Source organism: Hyperolius riggenbachi, chromosome 2 (genome assembly GCF_040937935.1).
Source record: "Hyperolius riggenbachi isolate aHypRig1 chromosome 2, aHypRig1.pri, whole genome shotgun sequence".
NCBI lineage: Eukaryota > Metazoa > Chordata > Amphibia > Anura > Hyperoliidae > Hyperolius > Hyperolius riggenbachi.
In genome coordinates, this window is record NC_090647.1 from 515,702,490 (window position 1) to 515,714,713 (window position 12,224).

The window sequence follows — 12,224 nt, forward strand, 5'->3', positions numbered from 1 at the left end:
TAGATCAGGTGTTTCTGACATTATTGCCAGATCTGAAAGATTATGGTGTGTACACACTTGAAAGATAAATGAAAGATATCAGACCAATTTTACCCCCTTCCATGTAGTATGAGAGCCATACTCTACACAGTCTATTCTATGGAGCTGAACTCCCCATCAGATACAAATCTTTGCAAGATGCTGCACACATTCAAAATATTATCTGCAAAAGATCTGTTCCTGCAAAAGATCCGTTCCTGCAAAAGATCCGTTCCTGCAAAAGATCCGTTCCTGCAAAAGATCCGTTCCTGCAAAATGCATTCATAGTCTATGATATCTGCAGATCCTCATACACACCTTGTTTAACAGACAATCTACTGACATCCGCACAGTGGTAACACGTCTTTACCTTCTCCTCCAAGTGTGTTAATGCTTACAGCGATGTTGCAGCATCCCGCAACTACCAGGTATCCAGTCTCAGCAGCCAGGAGAGGGACGCCAGACTCTCAACCCACGTGTGCAACAGGGGAGCATCCTGTCAGCCATCCGCCGCTGTCCACGCCCACATACGCGGTACACCCACATCACGTGGGCTTCTTCAGTGTGATGACGCTGTGGATGAAAGGTGGTGGGCGTACTCTCTCTCTAGCAAATTTTAGCAGCCAAGCCTCGTTCTAATTAGAGATGTGGCGAACGGTTCCCGAACCGTTCGCCGGCGAACATCTCCAAATCCCTGGGGCTCTTGCTACTTCCGGGTCGCACTGACCCGGAGTAGTACGCCTGCGCTGCCCGGCGGAGCGCGTCCTAGATCGCGCTCCTGTTGCCGGGCACTTTCTGTGCATGACGTCATGAATGACGTCACGCTCATGCGCAGAGAGTGCCCGGCAACAGGGGCGCGATCTAGGACGCGCTCCGCCGGGCAGCGCAGGCGTACTACTCCGGGTCAGTGCGACCCGGAAGTAGTAAGAGCTCCAGAGATGTTCGCCGGGCGAACAGTTCGCCACATCTCTAGTTCTGATTACCAGTAGGAACCAAGATTCACTCTCCATTCATGGAACAGCCTTTTCAGCACCCAAGCCTTATACACACACCTGTCATTATCAGGCGTGTGTATTGGGCTTTAAAGGAATACTGTTGGGGGGGGGGGGGGGGCAAAAATGAGTTTAATTTTTCCCGGGGCTTCTAATGGTCCCCCACAGACGTCCTGTGCCCGCGCAGCCACTCACCGATGCTCCGGCCCAGTCTCTGGTTGACTTCTGGAATGTCAGACTTTAAAGTCTGAAAACCAATGCACCTGCGTGGCTATGTCCTCGCTCCCGCTGTCACCAGGAGCGCACTACGCAGGCACTGACCGCACTGGGCCTGCGCAATGCACTCCTGGTGACGTCAGCAGGAGCGAGGACACGGCAACGCAGGCGCGGGGCTGGAGCATCGGTGAGTGGCTGCGCCAACACAGGATGTCTGCGGGGGACCATTAGAAGCCCCGGGTAAGTTCAACTTTTTCCCCCCCTACAGTACTCCAAGTTAGGAAAGCTGATTAATTAACAAGCGCCCCTATTAAAGGCTTCCCTAAAACACCTGCATATCACACCCGGGCCCATATGCAATTCAGTTTTCTGCTAAATGATGATATTTTCACACCTTGTCATAAAATGCCTTAGCATGAATATACTCAAAATAAATTTCGATAGTACTTTTTTTGGGCTACTTTTTCAATTTAAAATGCTTATAAGTTATTATAAAGAGAATATGAAAATTAACTCCTAGGAGATAACTTAGGAGAAAAAGTTCATTGCATATGGGCCCCTGTGTGAACAAGGTGAAGCCTAAATACCTGCTGTAAGCACAAACCGCCAGCAACGCACACCCTAGAACAGTGATGGCCAACATTGGCACGCCAGCTGTGATAAAACTACAATCCCATCATGCCTCTGCCTCCCCGAGTTATGCTTAGAACTGTCAGAGTATTGCAATGCCTCATGGGACTTGTAGTTCCACCACAGCTGGAGTGCCAAGGTTAGTCATCACTGCCCTAGAATCTGGAAATCAGTGTAAGGAAATGCAGAAAGATCCAGGCCATGCAACTGTATAAAAATAAAAAAACAGTCACACACAGACAGTCACACACACAGACAGTCACACACACACAGACAGTCACACACAGACAGATAGACAGACAGACAGTCACACACAGACAGATAGACAGACAGACAGTCACACACAGACAGATAGACAGACAGAGACACACACAGACAGACAGACAGACAGACACCTTTTCCTCCAACATCTGCAGCTTTGTAACCTCATCTGTTCAATGATTACTCACCCACATTTCAAGGCGGTCATACTATTTTTTTATTATTATCATTAGAATAAAAAGGTCATTTATTAGTTCAATACATAAAATATCAAACTGCATTTGTAAATAAATACATTTGGTATAGAAACGTCCAGGGCAAGGATTAACATGGATTCTGTGCAAGTCACAATGTATAAATATTAAAAAAAAAACAATAATCAGGCACTTCTCTACAACCCTAACCACAATCGTGCATCTCCAACAAGTCTTATGTACCAAAGTGCAATATCGTTTTTCAACATAAAAGGAAAGAAAAAAAAGATGCTTAACGCAATTTGGTCCAGCGCTGACTTTGGAATGTTAAGGTGCGTTTCTTCTCATGCAGCTGTATTCGCTGTGCACTGACTGCACGCTGAGCCCTGTACAATTCATCTCTATGGTGGCTGCCTAACTTCAGGTTTAAAGGGAACCTGAGGTGAGAGGTATACGGAGGCCGCCATATTTATTTCCTGTTCAACAATACCAGTTGCCTGCCAGCCCTGCTGATCTATTTGGCTGCAGCAGTGTCTGAATCACACCAGAAACACACATGCAGCCAATCTTGTCAGCTAAACATCTGATCTGCTGTATGATTGTACAGGGTCTATGGCTGAAAGGAAAGAGGCAGAGGATCAGCAAGACAGCCAGGCAACTGGTATTTCTTAAAAGGAAATAAGTATGGCAGCCTCCATATACCTCTCAATTCAGATGTCCTTTAAATGGAGGGATATGGAGGTTGACATGTTTGTTTCCTTTTACAGAATGCTCATTGCCTGGCTGTCCTGCTGATCCTCTGCCATAGACCCTGAACAAGCATGCAGATCAGATGTCCATGACAAATCTGACAAGATTAGCGGCATGCTTGTTTCAGGTGTGCGATTTAGACCCTACTGACCAGTAAGATCAGCAGGACTGTCAGGGAACTGGTATTCTTTAAAAGGAAATAAATATCTTCCATACGTCTCACACCTCGGGTTCTTTTTAATGTACTAGTGCAACTCCAGCGTTCCACGAGGATCCCAAGTCAGGATATCATAAACCATCAGGCAAACGTGAGGCGGATTGCTCAGAACTAGTCTGCCATTGTATGGTGGTAGACTGCAGCCCTCGTTCAGGTTTTGATGGAAAACTGTGGAAGTCAGTAAACAAATAGTTGTGTGATTGCAGTCTTATGCACCAGTATGGATTCTTGTTTTTATACGAACACAATCAAGCGGTCCTGGATTTAAAACAAAAACAGCCCCCTTCCCCCCAAAACGTAAAAAAAACAAAAAAACAAACAAAACAAAAACATTGATGCTGCATTCAACTGCAGTCACACAACCACCAACTAACTCACAATCCTTTCCATATACTTCACTAACCCTAGGGGGCGCTACATCTCTAGGGATCAATGAGATGCAAATATTTCCGAGTTAATGCAAATTTTATGCACATATATGCAGTTTCAAAGTGGATTAGTTTAAACCTGGGATTAAATTAATTGGTCCGTTTTGAAGCTGCATATATTTGCATAATTTTGCATTAACTCAGAAATATTTGCATCTCATTGATTATTCCTATTAGTCTAACTTATGTAACCCAAGCCTACACGAAGGATGGTTGAGAGAAGGGATGATCAATGATATGCAAAGGTTTCAGAGTTTATGCTAATTTTGTACACGTTTATGCAGATTAAAAATGGACCCATCAAAGTTTACCTCAGCAGGATTTGATTGGTTCATGTTCAAGCTGCATGAATTTGCATACAAAATTTGCATAATGCTGCATCAAATCAAAATTTGCATCTTATTGACCCTTCCTACCGATTGAGAGAGAGATGTAGCTGTAGGAAATGTTGTGCAATATGCCAATTTTAAATAAAGCGGCTGAAAATAAGGGAGTTAAAGCCCTCACTATATAGCGTCACTCATGTATCCCTAGGATTAGGCTTGATATGACCCAGGCTAGGGTTGCAAATCCTGACCAGGCTGTTTTTACTCTTCTACATGTTTACAAAAATAGATCAATTTGTGCCGACTGTGCATTTCTGAAATATATGAATATAGGTTAAACTAGGGAAAAAATACACATTTCCCATCAAGGACAACTGAAGTGAGAAGTATATGGAAGCTGCCATATTTATTTCCTGTTAAACAATACCAGTTGCCTGGCAGCCCTGCTGGTCTATTTGGCTGCAGTAGTGTCTGAATCACACTCCAGAAACAAGCATGCAGCTAATCTTGTCAGATCTGACATGTCAGAAACCTTTGATCTGCTGCATGCTTGTTCAGGGTCTATGGCTAAAAGTATTGTAAGGCAGAAGGGATCAGCAGAACTGCCAGGCAACTGGTATTGCTTAAAATGAAATAAACATGACAGCCTCCATATACCTCTCGCTTTAGTTGTCCTTTAAAGTTGGGGGAATTTACCTACAAAACGTGAGTGCGCCTCCTCCTAACATGCTTTTCAAGCGCAACTTCATGTTTCTTTTTTCATTCTGGACAAAGTGGGGAAGGGTTAGACACTCTATAGGGTGTTTATTGCTGTTCCCCAACTAGGAAAACTTACCCTAATGCCCTCCTGCTAAGCCTGAGCAATGTCAGACACAAACAAACCTCAAGACAAGTCTTTTCCCAATTTGCTAGGGAAAAAAAATCTGCCTGGGACTCCAAGAGAGATTTAATCTCCCTTCCTGTTATGTGGTGACCTTATCAATAGGACAGGAGGCCGAGAAAAATCTCCTGAAGAGAAGCCAGAGACAGGTCATAGAACGTTCCTACTCTAACCGAAAATTAAAAAAATTCAACCTACTGCAGTGCTGAGAATACTGAGGTGTGACCACTGCAATGCAACATTTCACCAGCAGGTGGTGTATTAAACTAGGAAAGTAACTCCGCCTCCTGGTACTATGCCAGGATCTGCTGTGAAGGGGGGTGGGGGATCTCCCATGTTACATTGCAGAGGTTCAAAACAAATGTGGAACTTCTTGTCTGGGAAACTGATGGGCGCACTTAGCTGTACACACGAGCTGTGCATGAGCGAACGCTTCCCCCCATCATGTGCAAATCTCTGCTTAGACTAGGCACTGGCGGCCGGCACTCAGCAGAGGCAGGTTAGTCCATTGGTTCCGGTCGTTCTGCATCATGGGTGGTATCCATGGCATGTGTCCCATCATCTTGTTCCTGCCCTGCTGGTAGCCAGGCACATAGCGCTGTTGGTAGTGGTAGTTTGCGGCCTGCTTCCTCTTTGGCATTTTGTTCCATGGAGGAGGAAGGGACACAAACTCTGGTATCTGAAAGAGAAAACAAGGAGCAAAACATTGTCAAAATCACCCCAAATATATATAAAAACTAAAGCGTCTGCATGTGTACTTAAAGAGCAACTCCAGTGAAAACAACAATGAAAAAAAAAAAAGCTTAATTTTTACAATAATTATTTATAAAGGATAATGGCCTCAATTCACTAAGATCATGCTGGAGATAATAAGGCAAGAGAAAACTTACCTCCACATAAGAGAGAGTTATCTTATCTCTTCATTCCTTAAGTTACCTCCTCTGTAGTTATTTTCACATGCAGTTAATAAACAGCCTGTCTTTAACTCTGGAGTTATTTTAAGGATTGAAGAGTTAACTTAAAGACAGAAGAGTTAACTTTAGATTTGCCTGAGGTAAAATGTTTCCTGAATACTACATGCCTTATCACCATGGTAACAACTCTAGAAGAGTTATTAAAGAGGCTCCGTAACAAAAATTGCATCCTGTTTTTTATCATCCTACAAGTTCCAAAAGCTATTCTAATGTGTTCTGGCTAACTGCAGCACTTTCTACTAACACAGTCTCTGTAATAAATCAATGTATCTTTCCCCTGTCAGACTTGTCGGCCTGTGTCTGGAAGGCTGCCAAGTTCTTCAGTGTTGTGGTTCTGCTATGAACTCCCCTTTATGCACACTGCCTGTGTGTTATTTAGGATTAGAGCAGCTTCTCTCTTCTCTCTCTTATTTTTTACAAGCTGGATAAATCGTCCTCTGAGCTGGCTGGGCTTTCACATACTGAGGAATTACAAACAAGGGCAAAGCTGTTTGCAGGAAGAAAAGAGCAGCCTGAAACTTCAGTGCATGGGGGAAAGAAACACACAAATGATCTCTTGAGATTCAAAAGGAAGGCTGTATACAGCCTGCTTGTGTATGGATGTATTTTCTATGTGTGGACATACTGTACATCAACCTACTTCCTGTTTTGGTGGCCATTTTGTTTGTTTACAAACAAACTTTTAAAAACTGTTTTTAACCACTTTTAATGCGGCGAGGAGCGGCAAAATTGTGACAGAGGGTAATAGGAGATGTCCCCTAACGCACTGGTATATATACTTTTGAGCGATTTTAACAATACAGATTATCTTTAAAGACAGGAGATAAGCTTAGTGAATTGAGGCCAAAGTCTGTGTTTGCCCGTTGTAAAATCTTTCCTTTCCCTGATTTACACAGACATCACATGGGAACATCTTTATTGCTGGCAGGTGATGTCTGTGGAAAGAGATGCTGCTTGCCTTTTTGGCAGTTGGAAACAGCTGATATTTCCCACAATGCAACATGGCTCCCACAGTGATGTCAGTACCTTGGTGCTGACATCACATTGTGGGAGGGGTTTCACCACATTATCAGCCATACAGACCCCCCTGATAATCCGCTTGAGGAAATAAAAACATTTCTCATGCTCTCCACTCTCCAACCTTCGGCTGGGTCAGGCTCTTCTGCACATGCACGCTTCATGATCGCGCTCCCAACACCAGGAGCGCTATGTGCAGTTCAATTCTCTCTGATCTGCCAGTGTGTTCACGAGAGGTGTGTGCCCGCGCAGAAGATCCCAACCCAGGTACAGGACGTGACTTTCCGGAGGGGAGAGAGCAGAAATACGGCTTGGGACTTAACAGACTTCTAGAGGCTGGAAGAAGCCCCAGGTAATGTGACATTGAGCCCCCCACAGGTTTTATCACTTTTAACACTGACACTAATCATCGTTTGAAGTGGCCCCACTCTATGCCGGCTACATGACTGAGCGCATGAGGTCATTGCACTGAATACAACTAAAGCTTGGTACACACTTTCAATTCTTATTGACCAATCATTGACCAATTTTACCACCTCCCTATAGTATGAGGGTTTACCTACACAATCTGCTCATAGTGAATGTGTATACATAGGGAATGTGTATACACCAGTGTGGTGTGTTTGTAGTGGCACCAGGGAATGTGTATACACCAGTGTGGTGTGTGTACAGGCACTGAGAATGTGTATACACCAGTGTGGTGTGTGTACAGGCACTGAGAACGTGTATACACCAGTGTGGTGTGTACAGGCACTGAGAATGTGTATACACCAGTGTGGTGTGTGTACAGGCACTGAGAACGTGTATACACCAGTGTGGTGTGTACAGGCACTGAGAACGTGTATACACCAGTGTGGTGTGTGTACAGGCACTGAGAATGTGTATACACCAGTGTGGTGTGTACAGGCACTGAGAATGTGTATACACCAGTGTGGTGTGTGTACAGGCACTGAGAACGTGTATACACCAGTGTGGTGTGTGTACAGGCACTGAGAATGTGTATACACCAGTGTGGTGTGTGTACAGGCACTGAGAACGTGTATACACCAGTGTGGTGTGTGTACAGGCACTGAGAACGTGTATACACCAGTGTGGTGTGTGTACAGGCACGGAGAATGTGTATACACCAGTGTGGTGTGTACAGGCACTGAGAATGTGTATACACCAGTGTGGTGTGTACAGGCACTGAGAATGTGTATACACCAGTGTGGTGTGTACAGGCACTGAGAATGTGTATACACCAGTGTGGTGTGTACAGGCACTGAGAATGTGTATACACCAGTGTGGTGTGTACAGGCAGTGAGAATGTGTATACACCAGTGTGGCGTGTGTACAGGCACTGAGAATGTGTATACACCAGTGTGGTGTGTGTACAGGCACTGAGAATGTGTATACACCAGTGTGGCGTGTGTACAGGCACTGAGAATGTGTATACACCAGTGTGGTGTGTGTACAGGCACTGAGAATGTGTATACACCAGTGTGGTGTGTGTACAGGCACTGAGAATGTGTATACACCAGTGTGTACAGGCACTGAGAATGTGTATACACCAGTGTGTACAGGCACTGAGAATGTGTATACACCAGTGTGTACAGGCACTGAGAATGTGTATACACCAGTGTGTACAGGCACTGAGAATGTGTATACACCAGTGTGTACAGGCACTGAGAATGTGTATACACCAGTGTGTACAGGCACTGAGAATGTGTATACACCAGTGTGTACAGGCACTGAGAATGTGTATACACCAGTGTGTACAGGCACTGAGAATGTGTATACACCAGTGTGTACAGGCACTGAGAATGTGTATACACCAGTGTGTACAGGCACTGAGAATGTGTATACACCAGTGTGTACAGGCACTGAGAATGTGTATACACCAGTGTGGTGTGTGTACAGGCACCAGGGAATGTGTATACACCAGTGTGGTGTGTGTACAGGCACTGAAAAATATTTATACATGAGAAAGGTTTATACAGCACTGTGGTGTGTGCAGGGTTGGCACTACCATAGAGGCAAAGTGTCTACCCCATCATATCTGTTGCTCTCAGGGGCCTCTGCAGAGTCTTTGGCAGAGTAGCAGTCTGTGGCTCCAGCCACTCCCATCTTCATCCACCACTGGCTGCATCTTCTCTGTGACCCACAGTGCGTTATTATGTAATAACATGCACTGGATCACAGAGGAGAGGCTCCCCTCCAGAGATGAAGTTTGGGAGTGAATGGAACTACAGACTGATAGCATCAAGCTCAGGGGCCCTGGGAGGAATTTTGGCTGCAACTAAGGAGCCCCTAATGCTGCTTTTTCGTCAGGGGGTGTCTGTTGGGGCCCCCAGGTTCATTTTGCCTAGGGGACCCATTGTTGCTAGAACCAGCCCCGGGTGTGTGTGCTGGCACTGAGGAATGTGTATACAGCAGTGTGGTGTGTGTACTGGCACTGAGGAATGTGTATACAGCAGTGTGGTGTGTACTGGCACTGAGGAATGTGTATACAGCAGTGTGGTGTGTGTACTGGCACTGAGGAATGTGTATACAGCAGTGTGGTGTGTGTACTGGCACTGAGGAATGTGTATACAGCAGTGTGGTGTGTGTACTGGCACTGAGGAATGTGTATACAGCAGTGTGGTGTGTGTACTGGCACTGAGGAATGTGTATACAGCAGTGTGGTGTGTGTACTGGCACTGAGGAATGTGTATACAGCAGTGTGGTGTGTGTACTGGCACTGAGGAATGTGTATACAGCAGTGTGGTGTGTACTGGCACTGAGGAATGTGTATACAGCAGTGTGGTGTGTACTGGCACTGAGGAATGTGTATACAGCAGTGTGGTGTATGTGTACTGCTACCAGGGAACATGTACACAACTGTGTGGTGTGTGTACTGGCACCATTCATCTACCTGGTAAACTTCGCATGGGATGGGCGGCAGTGGAGCGGGCGGAGACTTTTTGTGGGTTACATACACCTCATCATCCGATGAAGAACCTGAATGATAATCAGACGTAGCCTTCTCCACATCGTTATGCAGTTTCCAAGATATCTCCATCTTATCGACTCTGCTGTCGAAGCTGGCCACCACAAAAGACGGGTTCTTTTCTCCATACCTGGTATCGCAAGAAACAAAAGTCTATTCAGAAATTTCATGGGCAACTGAGGTCCACATACCAGTGTTCAACTATCTAGACCAATATTATGCTTTTAATGAGCCAATAAAAGCTGCATTTTAAAGTATATACAGTCTGCTTTCAGCTATGAAGCCTTCCTCAGACTTGATTCCTGTATACCGACATGTAGAACTTACAGAGCTTATATACACTGGACATTAAAAGGAGATACATTGTTCTGCAAACATAAATACATGCCATTGGATGTAGTAATTATGAAATCCAATAGCGTTTATTTAGGTTTGAAAAACAATGCATCTCCTTTTAAAGGGACTCCGAGCACCTCTCATGGGCATGCCTTTATGCCAGACGACTTCCAACAAAGTCGTGCTATGACCCCTCTAGAGGAGCCTCTTGCAATGGCCATGCGTGTCACTTCCTCTTCCTGCTTCATTCAGTGATGCACTTCTCTAACAGAGAAGACAGGGGTGACCCCAAAGTTGTAACATAGCCAAGATGGCAGCGGCAATTTTAAATTGATATCGAACGAAAACTATTTGGCGTATAATGGAGATTCAAGCATCAAATGGAAGAGGAGAGCACAAGCTACAGAAAGGTATGAATCTTTAAGTACTTTGCAGTACTGGTCAGAGTCTTAAAGGCATGCCCATGAGAGGTGCTCGGAGTCCCTTTAATGCCCAGTGTATATATATAAGCTGTGTGTTCTACATGTCAGCACACAGGAATAAAGTCTGAGGAAGGCTTCATAGCCAAAAGCTTATGCCTTTTCTTCTTACTTAACTAATAAATGAGATCATCTAGATTCAAAAACTTCTTTGGAAAGTATTGATTTCTCAAAAAAAAAAAAAAAAAAAAAAAAAAGCAGCACCACTTGCTGATTAAAGTTCATTTTTTGCACTTGAAGTATTTTTATATACCATATTTTTCACAAGACACATGCTTTTTCTTTACCAAAACTGGGAGAAAAAAGTGGGTGCGTTTTATATTCCGAAAATGCAGTATTGTGACCCCGGAATATACTTACCGGATCCTGCCGCCACGCTCCTCTTCTCAGTCTCTTTCTGGTCATTCGATGGCGCTCAAGGTCCCAGCCGCCACGCGTGTCTGTCTGTAGACTGCAGCCTTGGGGTGCACACATGCCGCCGCCAGCCTCCCTAGTTACAGCGTGCTTCTCGGCATTCCCTAGTTACAGTTCCTCTAATGTGTGACCTGCGGCACAAGGGCACCTCATGTCATGCGTCACCCGTGTACTGCAGGTCACACAGGAACTGTAAACAGGAAGTGTCGAGGAAGACGCTGTAACTAGGGAGGATGGCGGTGGCGTGCGTACACCGGAAGGCTGCAGTCTACAGATGTAGACAGTGGCGGAGAGTAGCACTGCGGCTGGGACCTAGAAGAGCTTCACCCTTTAACGCCAACCTGAGGTAAGACAGAGGCTGGCTGACATCCCTTTCCTTTTAAACAATGCACATTGCCTGGCAGTCCTGCTGATCCTCTGCCTCTAACACATTTAGCCATAGACCCTGAACAAGCATACAGATCAGGTGTTTGACAAAAATATCTGACAAGTTTAGCTACACTTATTTCAGGTGTGTGATTCAAGACACTACTGACCAGAAGGATAAGCAGGACACCCAGGCAACTGGTATTGTTTAAAGGGAACCTGAAATTACTTAAAACAAACATGATGTAGCTGCAAATGAATACTACATACTAACCTCACCATCAGTCCCTCTCAGAGGCTCAACGTTTTCTTCTAACCGTGATCCCATCCAGTTGCAGTCAGTTATATATCAGCAGCTGTCCTGTTACAACTGAATGTGCAAGGTAAGGTCCATGTTTCTCTATGGCTCAAGTGGGTGATATTACAGTTTAACAGTGTGCTGACCAGGAAGCTGTTATGGGGTAATGGCCATTTCTAAAATGGCGGATGGAGAATTTCATTGATCACAGTGGACAAATGGGACGCAGGAGAGGTAAGATTGAATAAAAGACTACGTAGGAGGTAAGTATGACCTGTGTATTGTTATTTTGACTTTTTATTTTCAGTTCAGGTTCTCTTTAAGGAAATAAATATGGCAGCCTGTGTGTGTGTCTCTCACCTCAGGACTTTGAGGCAAGGTCATGAAATCCGTTCTGCGATCCAAGCAGCTGCTTTTATCACCAGGGAAGTATTAGGTTTCCCATAATGTAGGGCTGGCC

The 12,224-nt window shown here is 44.9% G+C and overlaps 1 protein-coding gene across 4 annotated transcripts in view; it reads right to left on the reverse strand.

Moving 5' to 3' along the window:
- Window positions 1–2,316: 2,316 nt before the first annotated feature.
- BTG3 (BTG anti-proliferation factor 3) overlaps window positions 2,317–12,224 on the reverse strand; it is a 40,830-nt gene continuing 30,922 nt past the window's right edge. For all 4 annotated transcript variants that reach the window (XM_068270568.1, XM_068270570.1, XM_068270567.1 and 1 more), the window contains 2 exons: window positions 9,797–10,001; window positions 2,317–5,591 (listed from right to left, as the gene is read on the reverse strand). In XM_068270568.1, the coding sequence (XP_068126669.1) occupies window positions 5,373–5,591; window positions 9,797–10,001 (424 nt within the window). In that variant the 3' untranslated portion in view covers window positions 2,317–5,372. The remainder of the gene's footprint in view (window positions 5,592–9,796; window positions 10,002–12,224) is intronic.